At 35.6% G+C, this 24,687-nt stretch overlaps 1 protein-coding gene and 1 long non-coding RNA gene across 11 annotated transcripts in view; one reads left to right on the top strand and one right to left on the bottom strand.

Moving 5' to 3' along the window:
• Positions 1 to 21,397, bottom strand: part of LOC110400064 — a 39,743-nt gene extending 18,346 nt beyond the window's left edge. For 2 of the 5 annotated variants that reach the window (XR_002439589.1, XR_002439591.1), the window contains exons 1-3: positions 20,649 to 21,393; positions 20,080 to 20,174; positions 17,092 to 17,271 (exon numbers count right to left, since the gene is read on the bottom strand). This is a non-coding gene — a long non-coding RNA (uncharacterized LOC110400064). Of the gene's footprint in view, positions 1 to 8,740; positions 12,571 to 17,091; positions 17,272 to 20,079; positions 20,175 to 20,648 lie in introns of all 5 variants that reach the window. The other 3 variants (XR_002439588.1, XR_002439587.1, XR_002439590.1) reach the window with 3 other exon arrangements.
• The window catches only part of LDB3 (LIM domain binding 3), a 125,467-nt gene that overhangs the window by 93,443 nt on the left and 7,337 nt on the right, over positions 1 to 24,687 (top strand). For 4 of the 6 annotated variants that reach the window (XM_021399650.1, XM_021399651.1, XM_021399649.1 and 1 more), the window contains 6 exons: positions 3,623 to 3,793; positions 10,660 to 10,707; positions 13,392 to 13,519; positions 19,901 to 20,201; positions 21,405 to 21,585; positions 24,213 to 24,333. In XM_021399650.1, the coding sequence (XP_021255325.1) occupies positions 3,623 to 3,793; positions 10,660 to 10,707; positions 13,392 to 13,519; positions 19,901 to 20,201; positions 21,405 to 21,585; positions 24,213 to 24,333 (950 nt within the window). The remainder of the gene's footprint in view (positions 1 to 3,622; positions 3,794 to 10,659; positions 10,708 to 13,391; positions 13,520 to 19,900; positions 20,202 to 21,404; positions 21,586 to 24,212; positions 24,334 to 24,687) is intronic. The other 2 variants (XM_021399653.1, XM_021399652.1) reach the window with 2 other exon arrangements.

Here is a 24,687-nt window from a genome sequence, read left to right as displayed (position 1 = left end):
CCTACGTAATCACGAAGCTGTAATAATAGATAATCTGTTTTGATTTGAATTCTAAAAAGAAGGCAGTCTTGGGGGGAAAAAGAATTATTTCATTTGAATATCTAAACAAAATTATTTAAAATTCATATTGAATCAATTAAAAACAGTTTAAGTTAGTCTGAACTGTTTCTCTAAAACTGAGTATAGAGAATTATTTATCGATTGTACATATTGTATACAATAAGATCATCTTGATTTTTTAAAGGCATTTACCTATTTCATTTACATCTATTCTACTTCCTTTTCCTGTTAAACTCTTAATGTATTCTGCCCTGCAGGAATGTGATCAAGGCTCTAACATTTTAATCACTTTGAAAAGCTATTACAGCATGTAAGATAAAATTTCTTTTTGTTTCTTTTAAATTTTATAAGATATATCAGTATATTTGCATTTAATTCATGTGTTTTTCCAGTTCAAATTTGTCTCCACACAGGTCCATATCGACATATATATATATATATATATTTTTTTTTTCTTTCTCTTTTCTCTCTCTCTACTTTTTAAACATATATCAAAGAGTATGTCTTTTGGTGTACATTTTGGAGATCATGGCCACACTTAACTAACCCCACTATTTTCTTCTATTCAAGGTATGCAGTCTCAAAGATTCTTTTGAAATCTATAACAATTTTCCTTTCAGTGGAAATAGAAAGACAAAATAGGTGAAACCATAGATTGTTTTTAGAACATGCATTGCATTCCATTATAAAATAGATATTTGGTATATCTTTTCATGTTTGCTAAATCAAAGTAAGTATTAAGTTTTGGTCAATGCCATGTAATGTCAAAACCCCAGTACCTGCTGTTGCTGGGGGGGAGGGGTGGAAATCCTGTGAATATTCCTCTGCATTTAAACTCAGTAATAGACTAGCCCATGATCCATAACTGTGATGTATAGTATGTAACTACACTGCTATGCAGTTTATCTAATCAGTGCTGTATTACAGAAGTGGAAGAATTTACAACATAATGCAAATACATCAAGATGGAAGAGTTAATCTTGAATTTAAATGCAGATTGTGATAAACAAACTTTTGCAAAACTGTTGCAAAATTTTTCACGTAATGATGTGTAAGCCAGAACTGTAAACAAGATGAGTATTTTCAAAAGCGCCCGTGCTATTTGTAAGTTTGCTAATTGCAAGTGAAATTCATAAGGAAGAAAACATTGATTATCTGCTTTTGTTGTGGGTTGCATTCAACTTGGGTGTAACAAGTATGCTTCAATTTCAGCTACTTAAATAGTAAAATACTGAGTTGGAATAAAAATAATCATTTAGAATACCAAACCTACAGCAGAAGGTACAAACGGAGAGGATGGCCTCTTGAAGAACAAGGGGTGTCAGGAATTCTTAAGTACTGAATATTTATTCTAGCTCCTGAGGAGTGTACCATCTTAAATCAATGTTTCTGAAAGGAGCATGAGAAAGTTTGAGACAGAATGGCTGAAAGACAGAAAATACACGATGGCAAAATTGCAGAAAAAAAGGCTGAGAGAAAGTGTTCAAGTGCTGAGGTTTGGCTGAAAAACAGTCTTGGAACAGCAAGCTGTCTTTTGTTATTTGATGCTTACTGTGCTCAGAAAAGAACATTGTGGGCATTGTTTCTACATTATATGACAGAATCACTAACATGCCATCACCTTCATAGGTGTCATGTGTAAGAACCTAACTTATAAGTTAGGTGTAAAGGAATAAAAATACAGCCATTGTTTTTAATGATGTTCACCAATGTTTGTGGACAAGACAATTATGTTAACAGTGTACCATGGTTGGTTGTATTTTTTTTTTCCTTTTTAAACACATTGAGATAACTGCTAAAGAAAATGAACCTATAACACACAAATATGGCATCAAGAAAAATGGCCCTAATGTCTGGTTATTAGATGCTTATATTACATCTGAAAGTTGTGACCCAAAATAGTATAATAATTTGAAAACTCAAATTCCAATTAGTTTTATTTTTCAGCGTCTTATTTGTTCTGGTAGACATAAAAGTAAAGACTTTAATTAAAACTTAATTAAACCCACGATAGAATTGGTCTGGAGACAAAATTATGCTTTTGTCCTTCCTTTTTTTTCTTCTTTTTTTCCTTTCTCTTTCTTTGGTGAGCAATTTTAAATGATGTAGTAATTTTCATCTGGTTTATTGACAACTGAATAATGAATATGCATATTATTCTCCTTTTGTTAATATCCAGTTCATTGAAACAATAAGCAAAGAACTTGAACCTTGTAAATCCATCAGAATATACATATTTTTTCATTTGATGTTAAGAACTGTCATAGAATCACAGAATGATATAATATTCTTAGTTGGAAGGAGCCATCAAGATCATCCAGTCCAACTCCCCGCTTCGCACAGGACCAGTCAAAATCAGACCCTATGTCTGAGTGCATTGTCCATATGCTTCTTGAGCTCCGGCAGCTCAGTGCCACAAGCGCTGCCCTGGGGGACTGTTCCAGTGCCTGACCACCCTCTCAGTGAACAACCTTTCCTGATATCTAACCTGAATCTCCCCTATAACTAGTTGAAGACAATAAACGGAGCCTCCCAAAAGACTGTTTCAGTTTTTAGCAGTGGATGACTCCGACTACGCTGTCGTGCAAGGTTGTCTAACAGACCAACTTCACCCAATTTTCTCTCTCTAACAGATGAGTAATACTTTCTAAATCTGAGTGAAGGTTCAAGGACAAAATATGTTAATAAGCACTGGGTGCTTAGCAGGTAATGAAAGAAATGTTAGTAAAATGGCCACAGGACAGAAGATTTTCTTTTCCATTTAAATTGATCTATTTTGCAATTAAAGATAAAATGAACATTTTGATTTATCTGTGCCAACATTGGACTCCAGTGTAAAGACCTCAAGATCATCTCTGAAGTAGTTTTAAAGCTGAAGATAGTAATATTTTATGCTATATCTTCCCCTTGTATGTTGTGTACTGTCCTTATGTGTAAAAAGACTTCTTATTGGTTGATGGGCTGGCCAGCATAACATAAGGTGAATTTAAGGCAGAGATGAGCTAACAGTTAATGGACTCTTTATTAACAACTTTCTAGTACCCGTACTGTGCAAAACAAACTTAGCACAAAACTGTGCTGACTAGCTCTTTAGACTTTGAGAACTTCCAGAAAATCTGCTGCTACAAAACTATAACAATATTCCTCAAACTGCATTTCTTCATCTAATTAAGAGGTTTAGTCCTTAATGTAAACTTCTGCTCCAGGGATGTTGGGTGAAATTTATCATAATTTGAAGAGTTTGTGACAGAGTCTGTACAACCATCTAAGAACTACATGCCATGTTTCCTACCACTGGTTTCAGTGGGAGCAGGACTTAAGTGCTGTATAAGACCTGGGATAAATTTCAGTCATGCAGGGCTACATTACAGTCTTAACTGCTTGTACAAAAAAGTCTAACAAATGTCTTTTTTTTATTTGCGTTATTGTGCTTTTCTCTAAGTAACACAGCATGCTACTATGTTTGCAGCTTCAGGTGCAAACATAGTAGGTTTTTTGCTTTACGTTTAGAAATGCACCTTTTTAAGATGCTTTTTGTTTTATTTAATTTAACTCTAATTAGTACACCTGTTGAGCATGCTCCAGTATCTACCAGCTCTGCCTCTGCCTCTGCACTACATGCTTCAGCACATCAGCCTGCTACTGCTGCTCAACATACAGCCAGTCTGATGACACCACCAGCAACCACTCCCACCTCAGTAGTGCAAGAGTCTTTCTCATCCTCCTTCCAAAGGTAATGCTTCATTGCTTTGGCCTTTCGCAGATATACCCCTGTATGGCTCTGGAAATGCTGCATACACATTCTAAACATAAGAATGTTGTATGTACAAGCTGTAGCTTATTTTATATATTTTTATATATTGTTGTATTTTTTTTTCTTATTTTAGAGAATGTTCATGATTGCAAAGAATTTGCAAAATAAAACTGCCCAAAAAATGGCAAAAAAATCATGTTAAGTCTGGAATATAGTTTATATTTTCAAAAAGCAAGTCTAGGGTCAAAACTAGAAATGTTTTTCCACCACTTATAGTAAAATTAGAACAACTCATCACAGTACTTAGGAGTGGCTGAATGCAGCTTCTCCTAATAATATTTCTGTAGTGTGGCATGAAATTGAATTTTTTTTTTTTAAAGTAACTTACTCATGTAATTGAGCTTACTGTGTTTTAGCAGATGTCAGCAAAAGCACTCATTCGATGATTGAGTGCTCTGTAAAGTTTTACATCAAGTCATCTCTAACAGATTTATCTACCTCTTTTCTCTAATGGAGTTAAGCTATAGACCTATGTGAAATTCAAGGAGATGCAAATTCATAACACTAGTAGTGTACAGTAGGAGTTCCAGTCGCATATCAAAAGTGATCAGACTCAGTCTGTGGAGAAATAGGATTTACACTGCATTATAGAAATTGTTAGGAAAGTAAGAGTGAATTAGTTTGGTGCATATAGAATCACAGAATCTGCTTCTCTGTTGTTGTTGTTGTTTTTCGCTACATAAGTATTCCTAAAAGGTATATATTTTAGCGTGCTTTAAAAATCCAGGGAAAAACACATTTTCAATAATATAAATGACTTTAATTAATTGAGATCTAAGATGTAGTCTGTCATACCTTAGAATTCTGTAAATGAATTTGGAAGTGTTCTCTTGGTTCTATTACTTCTTAAATTTTTGCTAGTTCACTTCAATTGCTTATGCATGCCAACTACTTAGTTTTTTTACTTCAGTAATGTTTTTCCTAATTGTGACCTACAGGAATCCAGTGTTTTTAGTCCAGTACAAGAAAGCCAATCATCCAGCTATCAAAGGAGGTTTGAATGTAGGGCATTACACTGTAATTCAGAATTATGCTGAAAGGCACTTTTACATGAAATAATGATATGATTCAAGCAATTTTATTCCCCATTTGAAATGATAATATGAAGAAAATTGATTTGTGAGTATATGCCTCAAAACTAAATGCCTCTATTCAACTAATCATGTCAGTAACTTGTTTTCTTAAGAAGGATAATCTTCCATCTGATATTGCTTTCATAGTAAAATGTTTAGCTTGAATTCAGATTCAAACATCTTAATTCAAATTACTGTCTTTCTCAGTTTTCAACAGACTCTGTTTTTAAGATTTTTACATAACGTGCATTTTGACTTGTGCTCTCTAGGAATGTGCTTGGTTGTGCTATTCTGTAAGCCTGCAGATGTATGCTACAGAAAACCTGTTCCTGGTAACTATGCAGCAGTTCTCTTGTACCTGAACTCTGACAAAGCTTGATTATGATGGCAATATTTTTGTCCCTGTAAAATTATTGTGTATATGCTTTCATACTTTTACTGTGTCTTCTGCAGAGTGCTTGCAGCCCCCAGCTCTCTTTCACAACCTAAGCCCTTTCTTGGGTCCAAGAACATGTCATTAGCAGCTTCCACTATTTCATCTGCTCTTTCATCTCAGTCTAGGTATATTTATAAAGATCTCTTCTGTTTCTTTTTACTCAATTTGTTTTTATTCTGTATTATTCTCTCACATTTAAAGTTTTCGGCTTCTTAAGAGATTGGTTTTGTGAAGAATATTTTAAAGCATGACGTGTTTAATAGAATGGCCACCTTGTTTGGTGGTTGATGTTAAAACCATGTTAGTAAACACCTTAGTTTTAGACTTAAGGTACGTGACCAAGAAATTAATTTTGCTCAAAGGTACTTCAGTTGGTAAGCTTGTGCTGGTTTTGCCATCTTAAAATGAAAATATGTGTCCAGTGAGGCCAGGTGAGAATGACAGATTTGTTTTTTTTTCTTGGTGAAAACACGGGATCACAGTTTAACCATCTGATGCACTTTCAAAGGACCACAGCTCTTCATTTATTATGTTCTTAGTTGTGGCTAATGAAAGACCACAGATAGGCAAAAACATGCACATTTGAAGACCACGCATTAAGAGATATAATGATCTTCTTCAAGATTAACATAAAAAACAGCAGTTAAGCGCTATGCAGAAGTACAGACTTGAAAGCACTTTTATTTGCTTCACATCACTGAAACAAATGCAAAAATGAAACAGCTAAGTAACAGAAGATCAGATGAGTTCTGAGTCTTAGTATGTGAGCATGGCTTTGTTTAGTTTCGTTTCTCTAATTCCGATATGTATCTGCTAAAAAATAAGAAATAAAACTAACATGTTGATGTAAGTCCATTTATTTAAGTTATACTATTCATTTTCCGTTACATTATTAAATTGGTGTCACCAAGAATGCTACCAAGAATAGAAGGCAAGAACGGAATAGAAGACTTTGTAAGGGTTTTTACTGCTAGCGACGCATCTAGTTTTATGCACAAGCTTGCAAAATTCCGAAGTGATGAATTACATAAGGAATTCATTATTTTATGGGTATCTATCATTAAACACTGTAAGATGACCTCATTTTCAAATTATGAGTGCTCAGTGCACTTCAGAAATAATTCTTATACTCCTTTTCTGTTCAATTCTGTGCTCAGATTAGGCTCTTAAATGTCACCACCAGTACTATTATATCTGACGGTTGTTTTACTAACAAACCTCTTTCAGTCAGTTGGAGTGATCACATATCTATATGAGAACAGGGTCCTACATAGCTATAGCAGACAGAAGCCCCTAATAGTCAAAGCAAGACCCATACTTACTAAGCAACAATAACTGTATTTGGCTTTTTATAACACTGATGTGAAAAACCTATTTATTTCTTCTGAGTGACAGAAGAGACTCAAATGTAGTATTTCTCTAAGCTAAGGACTGAAATGTATCTATCAGTCAGAATGTGACATCAATCTGAAGCCATGGTACTGCTCTGGCCAGCAAGCGGACATCTATTTGTGTTTCATCAGTCTATATCCTAGGAGCCATAAAAATCTTGATACGATAGGGATATTTTTATACATCTACATAGGAGATTTCTTTGGTATTCTCTTAACTTCAGTGAAAAACATACAAAATAGCCAATAATAGGTCTCATGTAGTAGTCCACAAGAAGTAGTAGTAGTATGGCATTAGTACGTTTTATTTCTGCACTTTCATTAATATTAGCGTTAGTTTCACAAAACATGTGCAAATAATGATCGATTTTCCAATAATGCAGAAAGACACAGATGAATTACATATATCATTTTCAGGGCTCTCTTGGTAAAACTATAATCAAGTTTATTTTGTTGCCCACCTTGGATTAGAAAGGCCTTTTTTACACTTGAGTGCAAAATATATATATATTATTCACTGACAATTTCTAAGTATCATGAATGGGAGAATATAAGAGGAAGGCTAAAGAATACACCCGATTTTTAAAATGTCAAAACTATAAATTTTCCAAGTATTAAGAAATGAATTTACTTCTGAAATAAAATTTATTTTCAATTTTGTTTTTACTGTTCTGTGAAGCTGCTTGACTGGGTGAAGACAGACATATTAGCTCTGAACACTGAAAATGCTGCTACCCTAAGGGGCCAGTCTAAATCTGGCTACCAAGTTTTAAGGCAATACTCTTCAGTCATCTAAAAACTTTAAAAAACATTACAAATAAGTGAACCAAAACATCCTGAACTTTTAAATCAGTTATAAAAGTGGTAGATCTTTAGAAATATGAGACACATTGCTTTTTAATAAGTTATAATAATATATATTATTAATAAACTAATAAATATAATTTACGTATAAGCAGCTAATAAATCAGAGTAAGTATAATGCTATTTCTTTATTGAGACTTTATCCATTTCACTTTAATTTCACATTCCTTTCACTCAGAAAAGAAGCAATCTAAGACCTAGAAACATAAAATCCTATGTAGTTATTAATTTATTTCTAGTTATCTATCAGTAAGGACTAATCAGTGGCAATCATATTTTTAACAAGAATAAAAAGATCACTCTGAAATACTAGATTTTTTTCATTTAAAATGTTTTCTATGCATTAGATTGCCATGGACCATTTTACATTTTCCTCCTCCTTTGAAAAGATAAGGGCATCTTGGCTGAGTGCCAGTGGGCAGCAAATGTGGCCAACACTGCCTAAGAATAAAGAGTATGGACTGAAGTAAGTGATTACTCCCGTCACCTTGTACTAGTTAGTATGCAACTGGAATGCTACATCCAGTTTTGGTTCCCCAGTAAAGAAAAATGTTGATAAGCTGGAACAAGTACAGTGGAAGGCCACTGAGATGATGAGAAGAAACAGCTGAAGGAACAAGCTTTGCTTAGCTTCTTCCTCCAAATTCTTCTCTTCTCTAGGCTAACAACAGCCTTCTTCTACCTATGAGGAAATCATTAACAGGATTGAACCAAGCTCTTTGTAGTCATGTCCTGCAGGAGAACAGGAGACCATGAACACAAAGTGAAGACGGATTCTGACTGGTTAAGGAAAAAAAACCTTAAGCCAACCTTCAAGTTGGGCAGGGCAGCAGATGGTCCAGAGGGGCTGTGCCATTTCCATTTTTTAAGATTTTCAAGACCTCCTCTGAATAAAACCCTGATCAACCTGGTCTGACCTCAGAGCTCACCTTGCTTTTAGCAAAAGATTGGATGAGAGACATCCTGAGGTACATTCTACCCTGAAAGCCTCAGAACCTATGAAAAACAAGTGTCCACTTCAGAGAGCAATGCTTTAATCAGACTGTTAAAAGCTACTGCTCATAGCTGGCAATTATTCTAAGTCAAAGATGCTGACACTTACTTCAAGTTGTTATCAGCAGGCATATGTTATTCTCTTAGGTAGTCTCCCTCTCAGTAGTACAGAAATGCAACAAGCCCTGGGACATAAAGGCAAGTCAGAAACCTTCAGGATGTGTTAAAAATCAGCACCCTGGCAATCAAGTAGAAGATGCAAATTCACATTTTGTTGGAGTGTTGCAGCTGAAATAGCTTCTTTATCTCAGTGCACTTGTTTTTTGTTTGTTTCTTTTTAAAACTGTCATATACTATAGCTAGCATTCAAAAATAAAGGCCTAGAATTGGTTTCTAAATTCTTTTATAATTCAAATTGTTGAACATCTGATGGTTTTCATTTAGAAATCAAGAAATGTATTAGCATGCCAAAATATAGATTGAAAGGTCAAGTATCACCTTGACATGTACTACTGGAGCACTGCAGTAGTTGATACAACTTTAGTTCAAAATACAATATGGATGATCTTAGTTACAACAGTATCTCCATCCTGTAAAACATGTTCAGGTAGAACAAGCCTGAGGTTGTCCCACCACTGATTCAGTAGTTTGTTGGTTTCTTTTTTTCCCCTTCCAGCTACATTAAGAGATCTACCAAGAAAGTACAGGACAATTTATTGATCAATGTCCTTAGCTATTTAAATCTGATTTTAAACCTTGATAGATCAGTTTTATATTGATTTTACTTTTCTGAATGGGGCTGTGTGGATGCATAGCAACTAACATGGCTAAAATTTTCATAATGTTCCTGAAGAAGGATGTTAGAAGTCATTAATCTGTAACTGATCACATTTCTCTGCACTTTTAAACCCGCAGAAGTAATCTTAATTTGCACTTACAATCTTATTTACAAAAAAAGAAAAACGCATAGAAGGAGTTTTTTAAATAAGTGACAAAGTTCTTTATGCAATTGGCTATTCCATTTGGAGGGTAAGAGCAGGGTAACCAGTGAGACAGCACTCTGGGAATATAGCAACAGGAGAAGCAAAGGAGAGTCAGCATTGTGGTTCTACAAGAAATATGTAGCTGCTGTGATCCAAGGGTCTGAATCCAAGCAGTGTATGTGGTAAAGGAAAAAAAACCTCCAGAAGCTAAGAAAATAACTGATGTGTGACAAGGTCCTACTGTTATTTCTGGCAAATGTGGGCTGTGTTCCTATGTGGTGTGATTGATGCCACACAGCTCTGTACTGCTCTGCATTTAGGCAGAAGATGTGTTCATTCTGAACCCTCTTCTTTCTCAGATCATATGCTCTGCAAGGACTAAGTACTTCTTATATTTACACGAATAAGACATCTTTTTCTGAAATGATGTTATTTCCCCAAGAAAAAAAAAATCTACCTGTTCACCCAAGGCTCTACTTAGCATATAATAGTAGAACAGTACTGCAATGGAAAAGTTGCCCATGATAGATTGATGTTGCTGTTTCAACTATTTCCTGCTTGTCCTTTCTGTGGGGTTATCCTTATTTGATCCATAATTAGCCAGGAAACTTAGCTGATCTTTGAACTTTGGTTCATTCAAGTTTTCCTTATATGTCAATTAAGCTTATGTTACTGACAAAAGGAAACTCATACCTAATTTTTATGGTAATACAAATTGATGGTGAATGTCAAAGTAAACAGTCCAGTGGTTGAATTGTAATCCCACAACTAAAGAATGAATAAAAGTGGATGAGAGTGAATTACGGAGCAATATACTAGCTCATTTACTTGTAACCCATATTCAGGTTTCACTATGATTCCCAGCTTTAATAAGATAAGCAAAATGTAATGTAATACTGATCTTACATTATTATAAATATATACATGTTGTTTAATTTAGCTCTTATTAAAAATATCTCCTATTCATAAGGAAATTCACTGTAAGACAAGATATCCCTATTTTCTTGATTCATTCTTTTCAAATACAACTTTTGTCTCATTTTAGTTTCAACCGGCATTCTTCCACCTCCATCAGCTACCAGTCAAAGAAGAGGTATAAAAATGTTTTGTGCAGCTACTATACCTTAAAAGCACTTAACAACCCAGTTTATTGCTGCTAATAGGCATCCAGTGAAGTATTAACATGAAAATCCTTACTTTCTTATAACTAATAATTTTCAGAGCCAGTTATTTAATTCATTGCCTCTCACATGCCATTGGCTGCTACAGATAAATCCAGTAAGGGTGCTCTCACTGCTTTAGATATGCCATTGCTTCTTGTTACATTACAGCATCTTCACCACTTAGGACATCTTTTTTTTCATTCTTTCCTTCTTCTTTCCTTTTTTCCCACTTTTTTTCTTTTTTTTTTTTCTGTAATGATAACTCTATTTCCTTTTCTACAGCAGAAATTCTATCTGATAAATCTTTTAACTTCACTAAAACATGTAATGATGTGTTGTAACACTTCATTTCTATTTGACAAGCCTTTTTATCTTCCTTACTGTATTTAATATGCATTATACATTTGGAATAGATTTCAGTAATTGACTTCTAATTTTGTCGTTAATTTGATACAATGAATACAATTCTTTCTGGTATTCTTTTTTGTCTTTTTGACTTAATTTCCCTACACATACAAGGAATCTGGTAGCATGGTTTTATCGCACTCTTAACTTTAAAAAACTCTTGAATTTTTAATAACCATTTTTCTTCAAGGCAGTTAAGTATCACTAATCTGGCTCAGAATTTCTTTGTGTTTTGTGTGTTAAGAATCACTGAAATGAGTCTTACTGTCAGCAAAACTGCACATCTGGGAGTAGGCTTTCTTGTGTGTATCCCGTTTTCAGATTAAGTCTATATATGCCATACACAGCTTAAAAACTTTCTATTCACATAGTAAATATTGATCACTGATCCTGTAAAGGTAAGTATTTCTTACTGGTTTTCTGTCTGGTTTACCTTGAATAGTAGATTTTTAAAACAATGAAACATCTTTAGATACTGCATCTTTAGCTAAAGATGTTTTGAAAGTCCCTGAAGTATAACTCTTCCTGTCTGTGCTACAGTGGAAGCAATGATTCTCTGTCCAGTGACCCCAAGTAGAGTGTGTTCTTATGCGTTATAGATGCAGAGGTAGATGCTAAGAATGGAAAGTTGAAAGGTATACTGTGCTTTGGTGGTTACAAAATCATGGCACAGTTCACAACAAAATTTACAGTGAATAGAAACTCACTGAAACAGTTTATCCTTGAGAGCCTCTTGGGCCCTAGTAGGCCCAAATCCAGCCCTAACCCCTTGACTAGGTATAGAAATAACTAGTTTTAGTCATTATAGCAATAGCAATGTTTCTAGGTCTAACTAAGAAGACAAAATAAATTAGCCTGAGGCAGCAACGCTCTGCAGACTAGATCTTGTGTAAGTACTGTCAGAGTAGTAAAAAGCTGGATTGTCAGGATAAGTTTATTTTGTTAAAAATTAAAAATCAAATCAAAAGTTTACATTTGTTGAGAGTGTTTTCTACCACCACTGGAAGGAGTTTGCTGGTTTTGTCATAGGTAAAAATTATAACACACTCTCCAGATGGGACCTATTTGCATTGTCAGAGAAAGTACAAGCCAAGACGTATCATGGATCTTGCAAATCAGGACATGCCTTCTTACGCTTACAAACTGTCTCTTATAGACAAAGTCAACATAGAAGTAACTCCTAAAATCTCAGCACAAATTGATAGGTATCTGCCTCATTGAGATACTGAAACTGAGAGTAAAACCATATTATTGAGGTGAGTAAAAATGACACTGAATACTGAACGTTTTTATTACTGCAAGCATCTCAGTATTTCTTACCTCTCTCCTCCGTAATTCTTTATTTCATTCCTTCTAGCTTGCTTTGTTTTTCATGCTCTTTTAGCAGTCTGTGAAGCAAAGTTACTACAAATAGAATCATCCTAAGTAATGGGCAAACAGAAGAGTCATATACTTCAACGTGTTACTATAATCAAACACAGAATAACCATCTGAGCCATAAAATGGAGAAAAATTATTCCTTATTGATGCTTGGAACCCTGAGCAAAAGTTTTTAATCTAGGAATGCAGAAATGGCATAATAGTATATGTCTATATTAACATATAATAATATGTCATGTATTTTTCAGCTGCTGAATCCAAACATTAGAAAAAATATCACTAATTATGGTCTCAATCTAAATATGGAAAAGAGTTTCAGAAGTGGTTTTTAAAGGGCACTCCAATCCTTTTGAAAGGAGCACAACGCTTATATAATCTATAGTTAGTAATTAAATTCATAAATTACGCTTCTGAACCAGTATCTTTTCAAATCAGTAAGAAATCCCAGACTGATTTATTCTAGATAAAAGCAGGCCTGTTGGTTTGTAAATCAACAGAAAACCAAAACTTTTTGTGCATATTCCTTAAGTCTGATCCTTTGTTAAACTGAGAATTCCTTTAATAAATCCATCTCATTCCTTCAGTAAGCTATCCTCTGAGACAGGAGTGACTCAGTGTTATTTAAAACCCTTACTAAGCCAACTTTTCTTTCTGAAGAACTTTCAAGTCTCTCTTAGCAATGATAATGATTAGTGAATCTCACTGTATTCTCTCTCTAGCTCTCACGGACAGCTCTTCTGGGGTACTTGGAAGCTTCCAAATGCCTTCATTTCATAATCAGTAACTTTTGCTGTTTATAAAGTTGCTCATGCCTTCATTTTGTTTTTAGAAACACCAGTCAGTCATATACACCAGTGCCAGCTTCTGCAAGCTATGGCGAAACTCCTGCTGCTTCTGCTACTTCAAAACCAAGAGTTGTCACTACTGCTAGCATAAAGCCTTCTGTCTACCAGCCAGGTAAGGAGACTTCCAAGCACTGGAACGTGCAAGCATTTCTTTTAGAAAAAAAAATATGTACATTTTGCTATAGGACACACACATTATCAGGAAATTTATATACACAGAACCAACTGAACTGCTAGTTTTGTTTCAGCTTCAGATCAAGAGCTATGTTGTATTTGTAGTGGTGAAAATGTGGAACAAATGGAGGAGGAAGAAGTTAAGCAAGGGAGCAGTCTGTAAAAACAATGTATAGCCTAACTTGTCAAAATAAATGCATTTGCAAAATAGCCCAGTATACCCATTTAGGAACACCAGGGCACTTCCCAGTTGATAAAATAGCTTGAGAAAGCACACCTTAGGATGGAGACAAAATAAGCAAAGTAGGATATTTGCAAAATAGATAAGACCATATAATGAATTTCTCAAATTCAGGCTTATATTTGGATTAAAGAATGACTTCTTAAAGTACTTAGTAATACTATGCTTCCATTTCCCACAGATCCAATTACTGAAGGAATATATTTGATGATTCATTTATGTGGAAAATATATTCCTTGATGTTATTTAAATCCTGTTTGTACTAATGTGTTACAAATGGAGTCAACTTCTAATACTACTGATGACCAAAATGTGAACCTTCAAAATGAACAAATTAAATGAGTTAGCAATCTAAGTCTAAATGCAGTTCTGTTTCAAATTAAGTTTTCTGATCTTAGCAAGGTAACTAAAATGTTGATTTTTATTTTGACAGTCAAGTAAATATGAAAAGCTCAACAATTCTAACAGTCTTAAACTCATTGTTTTCTGTAGTTTTCTGTAGCTTTATCTCCAGATCTACCGAAATGAAACTGATACAAAAATTTTACTTAGACATAAAGCAGACTGATTTATCTTTGAGATATAAAGGTGAAAAAAAGGTCAGTTCAGAGCTTTAATAAACTATTTAGGGATCTCAGAGTCAATAAAGGTTTCACTTTCTCTTCATTTGATTTCGGTTAGGTGAGTCAGCATATACTGTGTTCTCAGTCAAATGTTATTATTTCTGTCTTGCAAAAGAAGGAAAGATGAGAACAGAGGATTTACTTCCATAATGCTGATTAGAGCAAGCTGTGGACAGTCAAAATATCTTCAAAATAAACTGATTAGTATTAAATACTAATCTGGGGGCAGTGCAAACTCTAGTTTACACAGACCTGGGGCAGACATAAACTAATACCCGTATCTGTTAGGGAAGAAGCTGGCTGTTGAATTCAACTCAGAATAAGAGGCACTACTTTTATTTTATGTGACGGGCTGCTGCTTTGCAATTCCTTATATTGCTGGTTTTGAGCCCTATTGCCTCACAATGACAAGTTAAAAATGTGCAGTATGAAAACTATGTTCTGTGTCATTGTGTAGACAGCAAAATTATTTCAAATCTAAGCTTTGTCTGCCTGCATGTGGGAAATTCTTCTTTTGTAGGTACCGAAAGGATATAATGTATTCCAGAGGACATGAGAAAATTTGAAATTATACAAATGTAATACTACAAATGCAAATAGCATTAAAGTTTGCAGAGAGAGAAACAGTAAGTCTCTCCGTACTATTCAGGAGTTTAGACTAGAACAGAATAGTTCCGTTGGAAGGTACCTACAGAGATCACCAAATCCAACTGCCTGACCATTTCAGGGATAAGCATAAAGTAAAGCTAATTACTGGGGCTCAGTGCCTCTTGAACTCTGACAAGCACAATGCATCAGCCACCTCAGCAGGAAGCCTGTTCCACTACTCTCACAACAAAGAAATTTTTCCTGATCTCCACTCTGACCCTCCCCTGGCACAGCACTGTGCTGTTCCTGCACGTCCTGTCATCAGTTACCAGAGAAGAGACCAGCACCTCCTCCTGCGCCTCTCCTCCTCAGGAAGTTGCAGAGAGAAGTTTGAGAATAAAGAGAGAAGTTTTAAAATAAAGGATTCTAAAATACCTCTCTAATTAAACCCCAAAGTGACTGAGGTGCATGAGGTTTAACAAAAAGAGATTTTATTGTAGGTTACTGATTTTTGTTTGGTACTTTTTTCAAGTAATATTCATTTGGTGTTGTAACACTTTAAACTAGTTTTGGAACATGACCCTGGCCTTAAAGACAGTTGCAGTTCTAAGCAAACAGAAACTTGCTGTTTAGGAAGAAATGGAGAAAGTAACATTTCCTGACACTGATCCTGTCACCAACAAGGTAGTTAGAAAAGCTCTTCATCCAACTTTATCAATGCATATAAATTCTGCCCTGCGGTGTAAAAGGCAACCTTAATCTGAAAAGATCAACTATTTTCAAAGGATGATATATGAAACCACAACATTCATCTTTTTCCTCCAAGTGCAACCTCAGGCCTTAGCAGTACTCTCACTTTAACCAGTAAGTTTTAGATTTCTATTTTCGCAAATCTGCTGCATGAAAGGGCTGAAATAATGAATATAACTGTAAAGATTTGCAGTGGAGAATTTAGAAATGGAATTCCTTTATGCCATCAGTCAGTGTTAACGGGAATAGGATGCCTTATTTCCTCTAAAATTCCACACTAGCAGTTTCCAGATTAAAACATACAGTCCAATATGTGCAACATCCAAAAACAAAAACCAGCCCCTTAAGAAGGTCTACAAGACTATTTCAGTCTGGATCGTATTGAAAAGTAATGGGGTTAAATCTTGTTTACACTGAAACTAATCTCACAATGAAACTGCATTGCTGAGTATGTAGCTCAGATGTGAGTAAATCAGTAAGTCTATGCTTTAAAGCAAGGAGAGAGTAGCACTGTAACTAACCTAATTCTACTAGGAACTTTCTGCTGCTAAAAATCTTTGTTTCTATTGTTCGTATATGGAGATCTTTACCCTCTTCTGTCCCACACATTACATAACGTGCTGTTAAGAGGCACATAGACTTATTTTCCAAACACGGTCCACTAGATGGCAGAAAATCCTTGCATCTCCCTTTTCCTGTACTTCCCTGACTACAATAGTGCTTTCATGTATTTCAAGCAACCCAAATGCCAGCTTTATACTACAAAGTAACACAATACCTAAAAACAAGAAAGGAGATCTTTCCTTTTAAATCTGTAAGTCCAAACAAGGACTACTTACATATGTAAAATGGCTCAAATGTAAAGGCTTGATCCATTCTTTTAGAAATTAGTAGAAAGATTCCCACAGATCTCAATGAACTTTTCACTAATGCCCTAACACATTCAAGACTAGAATAGCAGGTTATGCATATTCTTATTTCATTTAAATTCTTCTGAATAAGAGTAGTGCCTTCTTATAGAGGACTTGCTGCATTATCTGCTTTGTCTGTCATTTATTATGTATTTGAACAATATATATGAAAATTTAGGGCTTCAAGGATGCGGCCACTGTGGGTAGAACAAGCCAAATCATTTGTGATCATGAACTGCATTTGTTACTGGAAAACTATTACTACAATACTAGAATACTGAAATTTGTGTTCTACTAACAAAAAAAAAAAGGAGAAATTGTTTGCACAGGTTAGTTTGTAAGACTAAAGCAGATGATATGAATCCATATATTACTACATGAATCTTTGGAAACATACCTTTTTTTCTGGAGGAAGAATACCCATTGACAGTAAACGAAGAGCTGATGAGAATTCCAAATTCCTCAGAAGCTAGGAATTGGCTTGTTCCTACAGTTGTTAAAAGACCTCTTCTCCTACCATTCTCTTCAGATAACAGTAGTCCCATTGTTTCTCTCCTACTAGAAGAGAATCTGAAGGCTGAGAAACAAGGTGATAGAGGTTGAGTTACTGAATTATTTCAAGTATTCACTCCTGAACAGGTAAAGGTTAGCTCATACAACGTGCAGCAAACAGCACCTTTTATTTGCTGTGTAAGTGTTGAGAGATTTTAAATATATAAAATGCAAGGTAAATTTGCGTGGCAGTGCCTACTAAGAAAAAAGAGCTGTTCGTATAAGTTTAGAGATATAACTGTAAGATAGTAAGATAATAATTCCCTTTTAATAACAATTAATAAAATCTCATTGTTAATGAAACAGGTCTAATGCATTGCAACGATGGTATTTTAAACCTATAGTAATTCCAACCTGTTCACATGGTAATAAATCCAGCTTTTAAAATTAAATGATAATGGCTACAATGTTAGTTAACTATGGAGAAATCAGAGCTGTTGTGTACACCCGATATTTGTCATTTTGCAGTTATTCCCCTGGTATCTTCTTTCAGGAACTGAAAATGAAAAATTTAGTTGCTGGGAAAGGGAGAGTAAAAAGAAATAGAAGAAGGTACAGAGAATAAAAAAGGCGCATCCCAAGTGTTAACCCTTCAAAGGAGTCCAGACTACTCTGAACTCAGATAAATCATATGCTGTCTACATTGATCAGAATAAACAGGAAAAATAAAACAAAACAATGACATTATGAGATTAAGGGGAAAAATAAGCGGAAAACGAAGAGCTTGTAATTTACTAAAAACAATCATTTAAAAAAAATTCTAAAAATGTTAACTGCATTCATTGTTCACTGTTGGATCCCTGAGTTTGAATATCTGACCATTTTGTTAGGTCCTCTGTGGTATGCGTTGCCTTACTTTGCATGAACAAGAACTGGCCTGTGGGGGAGGGAGAATCCTTTCACAAAACTGAGTGAGCTAGAAGTCACCTTATTTAATTATAGAGTCTCATAGGTGGGAGCCTTTTGAACTCACCAATTAGAGATGAAATATTGCCTTCTAATTTTGCCTAGCTTAATACCATAATACATAAATAGCAACAGCCCCAGGGTTTAAAGGGATTGGATACAAACTCTGTTCTGAAATCTTTAAATACTGTTTACCATTCCCAAGAGAAAAAAAGAAGCCTCAAGCTAAGGTGGGATGTACAGTTTTATGAAGGAGAAAACTTGATGCTGAAGAATAAAAAAGTTTTATCAAGAAGATGTATTAGAAACTCTGAACTCAATAAAAAGTATAGAATTAGAGATTGCTAAGGTGACTGTCCACAGTAGATTGATATATATGCAATTTAAGCACCCGCAATTGAGAATAATAATCAGTGTATGTTATTCTGTGTGGCAGTGTGAGCTAAGGGATGAGTGGAGTGTTAAGTAAAATAAAATCTTATCACCACTTTATTATCCAGAGATATTTGTGTTATATGCTGAAACTTTTCCTTGCTTAAAATACCTTTTTACCTGAAAGCCCCTTAAAACCATAAATCTTATATTTGCTCATCATTTTTTTGGCACCATGATCTACTATGCAGAGTGTTTGCTTTGAGTACAGGAGACTTGGCTTCTGTTCCAAATCTGTGCTCTCTCATTTGTGCAGAACACTTCATCTCTCCAAGCTTCTACTCCTTTTCACACACACTGACAATCCTTCACTTGTTTTCTTTGCAAAGGAAAAGCTGCTTTTAGTACTCCCGTACTTGGCAAAGTGAGGTAGTTTCTTAGGCAATGACTGCAGACCTGCACAGTGCCAGATCTGGCATTTTGAAAAGAGCAAGGCAATGGGAAAACATCTCAGTAAGAACAGGCTCTAGCTTCTGCTTATTTTTATGTGATTAGGCTCCACCCAAGATTAAAGCCTGATACATGCAAACATAGACACAGTCTCTGCACTGAAGATTTTATGTGATATTGAAAAGGTGGGAGAAAGGAAGTATAATATTTCTATTTTATACATGGGAACTGAGGCACAGCGATACTACAGTTTACTCAAAGTTTATACAGGAAGCCTGTGGCAGAGCCAAGAGCAGAACTAAAACCAGTCACAACCGCAAGCCTGGCCTTCCTCTAAGTGCTCCTGGCTTTGTTTTGCTGGTCATGTGAGCTGAATTGGCTCCTTCAGTGTTGCTTACAGTGCTCTCTATCCCTATGTTCTCTGCATGAATCTATTTTTGTCAGAAACCTAGGAGTCTAACATTCTACAAGTGATAAACAGTACTGACATCTGTGGGAAATGCTTCATTTTAATGAATGTAACGAAATCAAAATTTAAGCATAACTTTGTATTGAAATTGTGCGGAATTCTGTCTAAAACTTCATTACACAATCTGGCCTTTCTATTTATAACCAGTCTTAAACTGATTACTTGGCAGCTTTTCAAATTATCGCAGAACTGTCATATCCATTCCTACTGGAAAATGAAGAGATATCTTTGAGAATAGTCTGCATAAAGTCTCTACAAGCCAGTAGGCAGTGTTTTCTATAATGCACATGGATTAAAAGCCAATGATTGTGCTGAAATCCTTAGCTTCAGTCCAGAATTAATAAACGATAACGGGACAGGCCATAATAAATTGTCCTCTGAAGCTTTGGTTATTGTTTCGCTATCAGAAGAAAAGACTTAAAAATCCTTCTTGGTTTCTTTTGGCACACTTAAACAGCACCTGCACCAGCTCATTCCTACACCCCTGCCAACACTGAGCCGGCAAGCCGCCCTCCCTGGGTAACAGATGAGTCATTTTCCCAGAAGTTTGCACCTGGAAAAACCACCACCACTGTCACAAAGAACATCCTTCCGAGGGGTGCTCCAGTACCACCTCCTGCCTCAACTTCTGCTTACCCATCTCCAGTTTCAGCTTCTCCCCTGGCTCCTGCAATAGCTCGAGGAACAATTCAGAGGGCTGAGCGATTTCCAGCCAGCAACCGAACTCCTCTCTGTGGGCATTGTAACAGCATAATTCGGTAAGGTCATGAGGTTTGGAAGAGGGATGAAGCAGAAAAGACAATATCACAGGGAGACTGGCTTTATACATTAATATACAGTACCAGAGCCTAAGCCTCAGTTAAATTACTCAGCAGGGTTGTCTGTTATCTGCTTTGTTAATTTAACATTTCCAGATCTCATTTTGCTATGCTGTGGCTCACTTTTTATCACTGTAAAGTTATACATGCTAATTGTTTGTTTCACAGATGCTGTGGCAAATCACTGTTTTTTTAAAAAAGCTTCTGGTCGTAAAGTTACCCCTTCAAGGAGGTACATACACCTCTGCATTGGGAGAGTTGGGGGCCAGTAGAAGGATGGTAGAAAAGGAACAAGAGATCATTTTGGAACAGCAGACAAATGTAATTTTTGCTTTTGTGTCTGAAAAGATAATGCCCACACTCTGTTATCAGTGATTCATACCATACCTCTCCCTTCTCTTCCAGTTCATTCTGCAGGATTGGTGCCCAGTGTAACTCTCTGGACTGCTAACTAACTTGAAGTAATCCACATTTAATGACAGTCTCACCCACTAACAGGAGCTAGTTTGGTGATGTGGAACTACTGCTTGTCACCCTTTATATATTCTGAAACAGAAAGACTCCAGTAATAAAAGAATTAAATTCTGATCGCTACATCTAGTTACAATCACGAGTAAATCGCCAAAATCAATTTGTGTCTTCCATATAATCAAGCAGCAACTTGTCATCTGATATTCTAACGTTTTTAGAATGTGCAGCATGTAGCAGTCAGCATGTATAAGGCAGGATATTTCAGGGGCTTTTATTAGGTGTATGTGGGTAGGTTTGGAAATTTGCCTGCTTTTTCATGATTTCAAATAGTGGCTTTATTTTCTGATTTACAAACCTTGGTCTTTACTATTGTCTTTGCATCTGGTCACAAAGATCACTTACAGCTACGCAGATATGAAAACGATTGATTTTTCTGACAGCTGTTCATAAATGCAATATATGTCTAAACAATGAAATATTTTGAACACTTGGCAAAGTGTTTTAGTAATAATCTTTAAAAAGACTATTTCTGCTCAGGTTTCTGGATCTTATTTTAATATGCACCTTCATAATTTGAATAGAATGCTTATACATGTATGCAGTGTCTAGCAAAATGGGTTTGTAATCGGGTTCACTCAATATCTTTGCAAGAAAAAATATCTTTGTTCACAGGGGTCCTTTCCTGGTAGCCATGGGTCGCTCTTGGCACCCAGAAGAATTCAACTGTGCTTACTGCAAGACATCCTTGGCTGATATGTGCTTTGTGGAAGAGCAGAATAGTGTGTACTGTGAGCGCTGTTATGAGCAGTTCTTTGCACCAACCTGTTCCAGATGTCACACTAAGATCATGGGGGTAAGAAAGAGAACCATTACTTCAACTACATGGTCCACTGAAATTAGAAATAATTTAAACTGTAAGCAATGATTGTAGGTATTTAATTATTTCCCCCCTTTCTGATAATACTTTCTTAGCCTGCTGATAATTTTGGAATGAGAAACCCATTATTTTTTAATAATCACTATGTATCCAAAATCTTGGCTATTATTTTACTTTATCCAACTAGATAGAATAAGTAATCCAATTACCATCTCTCAGGTGTAAAATACATAACACTTTCTGGATAGTTCATTGCTATCAAACACACAGTATGTTTATCTTATCTATCTTTTCCTTATATTTACACAAGGGAGACTTGAACTGGAATTTTTTAACACTTGACTTAATCTAAAGCTCCACGGAGAAGACAGTGATCTTAGATAGGCTAAATGCTCATACTGCATTTCACTGTTAGCTAGCAGCACAGCTGCTGAGAGGAATTCTGATGACTTCTTATAGTTAAGAAAATACAGAGTAAATAAAATGATCTGAATTGAAGGCAAAAATAGATGTCAATTTTTAAAAATATACTCCTGCCTAGATACAAGTAAATATGTTCTGCACATACCTTAGATGATAATGAGGCTTGAATACAGTAAGATACTTTTAGCAGTTTATTTATGCATGCAATTATAGTGCATATATACGATTCTCTTATCAAGGAAGAAAGAAGTACCACATCAGTTTCAACTGCTTAGCTGTCATCTTTTGACATCTGTCTAAATGTTGGCATTGACTGAGAAGATGCCTTTCTCTGCTATTGCCGATTAGGGGCGGCGGCATCAGACATTTATGGTGGAGCTCTGACTCTGCAGCAGTAGGAGTAATTTTACAGCAGAGTACTGACTTACCTAATTAATGTTGGCACAGATCAGTCCATAATTATGGATTTTCATCAGGAAAATAGCAAAGATGCCAGCTGCCTCTGTTTATATTAATGAGATTTCTCTATCTATTCTTTGCTTCTTAGCTCAATGAGGTTCACAAATGGATCCAAGCCTATTTATCAGTGATAATTGTTTTGCAAACAGTAACAGAAGTTAATGAATCTCAATGGTGATTTTCTATATGGAAAACATAAATTAGACTATACTGATTAAGAGCATGGAAATGGTTTTCGGTCCCTTTTATCTTAGTCAACGGAAATAAATGTTTCAAAGAATCAGAAGCTATGTATTTAATCAGAAACAACGTAAAATAGAATCTAGATATTCAACTTCTCTTAACCAGTGTTTCACTGAAGTTAACAAAGCTAAATTACTCCAGTTAAGCATCTGGCCCTTTGACAGTTTGACAGAGATACACTGTCAAACATTGACACAAGATTGACAAATTAGTAGGTACTTAATTATACATCAGAGGACACTACAGCATCTTTTGGACTTGCGGGACTTATGTATGACAAGATAAGAATGAAAAGAGATTGCTCCATACTGGATGGAAGAAAGAACATGATAAAATCTGGATATTCTGCTCAAGATGTATATTATATAGAAAAGACTAAAAAAGAGCTGTCAGAGTCTGCCTGGTGACTCTCTGTTGGTTCAGGTGTTTGGGTAAAATAAGATATATTAAACAGTTATTAGCAGTAGGAACAATGCTGTACGCTGATGCTTATGCCAGAAGAAGTTGTTAAACCCTTGCATTAATTCCAATCATTTATTCCTATTCCCAGTGCCGTCCATTTCTTAGTATTGGATAAGCTTTTGTGTGGCTATGCACACATAACTAAAGAACTGCTAATGGTTAAGGTAGCCTGACAAAGAAAGGTCAGTTCCTTGGTTTTGTCCTATAAACACTTGTTCATGAACAAGGGTGTCTATGTAGGAGGGGAAGAAACAATTGAGAATGCTGGGAGTCTAAAGACAGCTCACTTTGGTGCCAGAGACTTAGAGCAGCTTTACAGTGCTTGTGATTATATGAAGCATGGGTCATCACAAGCATGTTTAAACACTGTGACCTGTACACTGTCAAGCTTCTCTTCTGTAAAGAACATCAGTTGTGCAGAATTTGCTTTTCTGTGATGAACACATGGCCTAGGAACAGATGCACAGACTCATTTTGACTAATCACGTAAGTCATAATCCACTAACTTTTTTTAAAAAAAAACCATGTTTGTATAGAGCTCTTGTGCGAAGCTTGAAGAAATGAGTACATAATCTAAGTTGCTTTGAAAACATCAGACTTAAATCATGTATCGCCTCTGCATTTCTTGGTCTTAGAGGTAAAATTGCTCTTCCAAATTTAAATAACAAATCATACTCTTGGATTTAAGAGTTCATAATGTCAAAACAAAAGAGAAAAAAATCTAAATCTTTGCGCAGAATCTCCCCTGCAAGAGCAACTGGGCATGTTGATACAAACAGCTGGCTGAACTATGTTGTTTCATTTTGGCAAATACGTTGCTTCATAAATTTTGCAGTACTTTTACTTCTCTCTTTCCAGTGGAGCTTAGTTTCTGTTATGCTTCTTTCTTTTGAGGAAAGAAACTGCCTGATACAAAAGTGAAAAGTTTTGAGCATCTCTGCCTTGTATTTTTTTCTCCAGTAGGTAGTTGCAGTGCTTGCTATTCTGCTGGAGATTTTTGTTTCTTTATTTTACAGGAAGTGATGCATGCCCTAAGACAGACTTGGCATACGAGTTGCTTTGTTTGTGCTGCCTGTAAGAAGCCATTTGGGAATAGCCTCTTTCACATGGAAGATGGAGAACCTTACTGTGAGAAAGGTATGGCAAGCTGGACGGTTCTGTTTAGCATTCATGTGCTTTATGTTGTAAGGAAGCAACATACAAATAAAGCAATTGCTGGACAAAATAAAACCAGCTACCCAACCAGAATGTATTCCGTCTCCACTGTCCACATCTATAAATGTTTCCTTCTTGGTATTTTTTCCACTTAATAATAGGTTGGCAGAGTGCTGGTCTTTTTGCCCCTATGTCCCAGAGGGCCTTACCTCATTTATCTCCCTAGCCTATTATAACAGTTAGCTCTAATTTCTCCCCCTCCATTTGCTCCTGTCCCCATACCTTCCCTGATATCTTCTGAAATCTACCTGTTACTGGGGTGAGAAACTCTTCTTC

This window comes from Numida meleagris, chromosome 5 (genome assembly GCF_002078875.1).
Source record: "Numida meleagris isolate 19003 breed g44 Domestic line chromosome 5, NumMel1.0, whole genome shotgun sequence".
Taxonomy (NCBI): domain Eukaryota; kingdom Metazoa; phylum Chordata; class Aves; order Galliformes; family Numididae; genus Numida; species Numida meleagris.
Note: the sequence above shows the minus strand (reverse complement) of the source record. Positions and strands in the feature narration are given on the sequence as shown.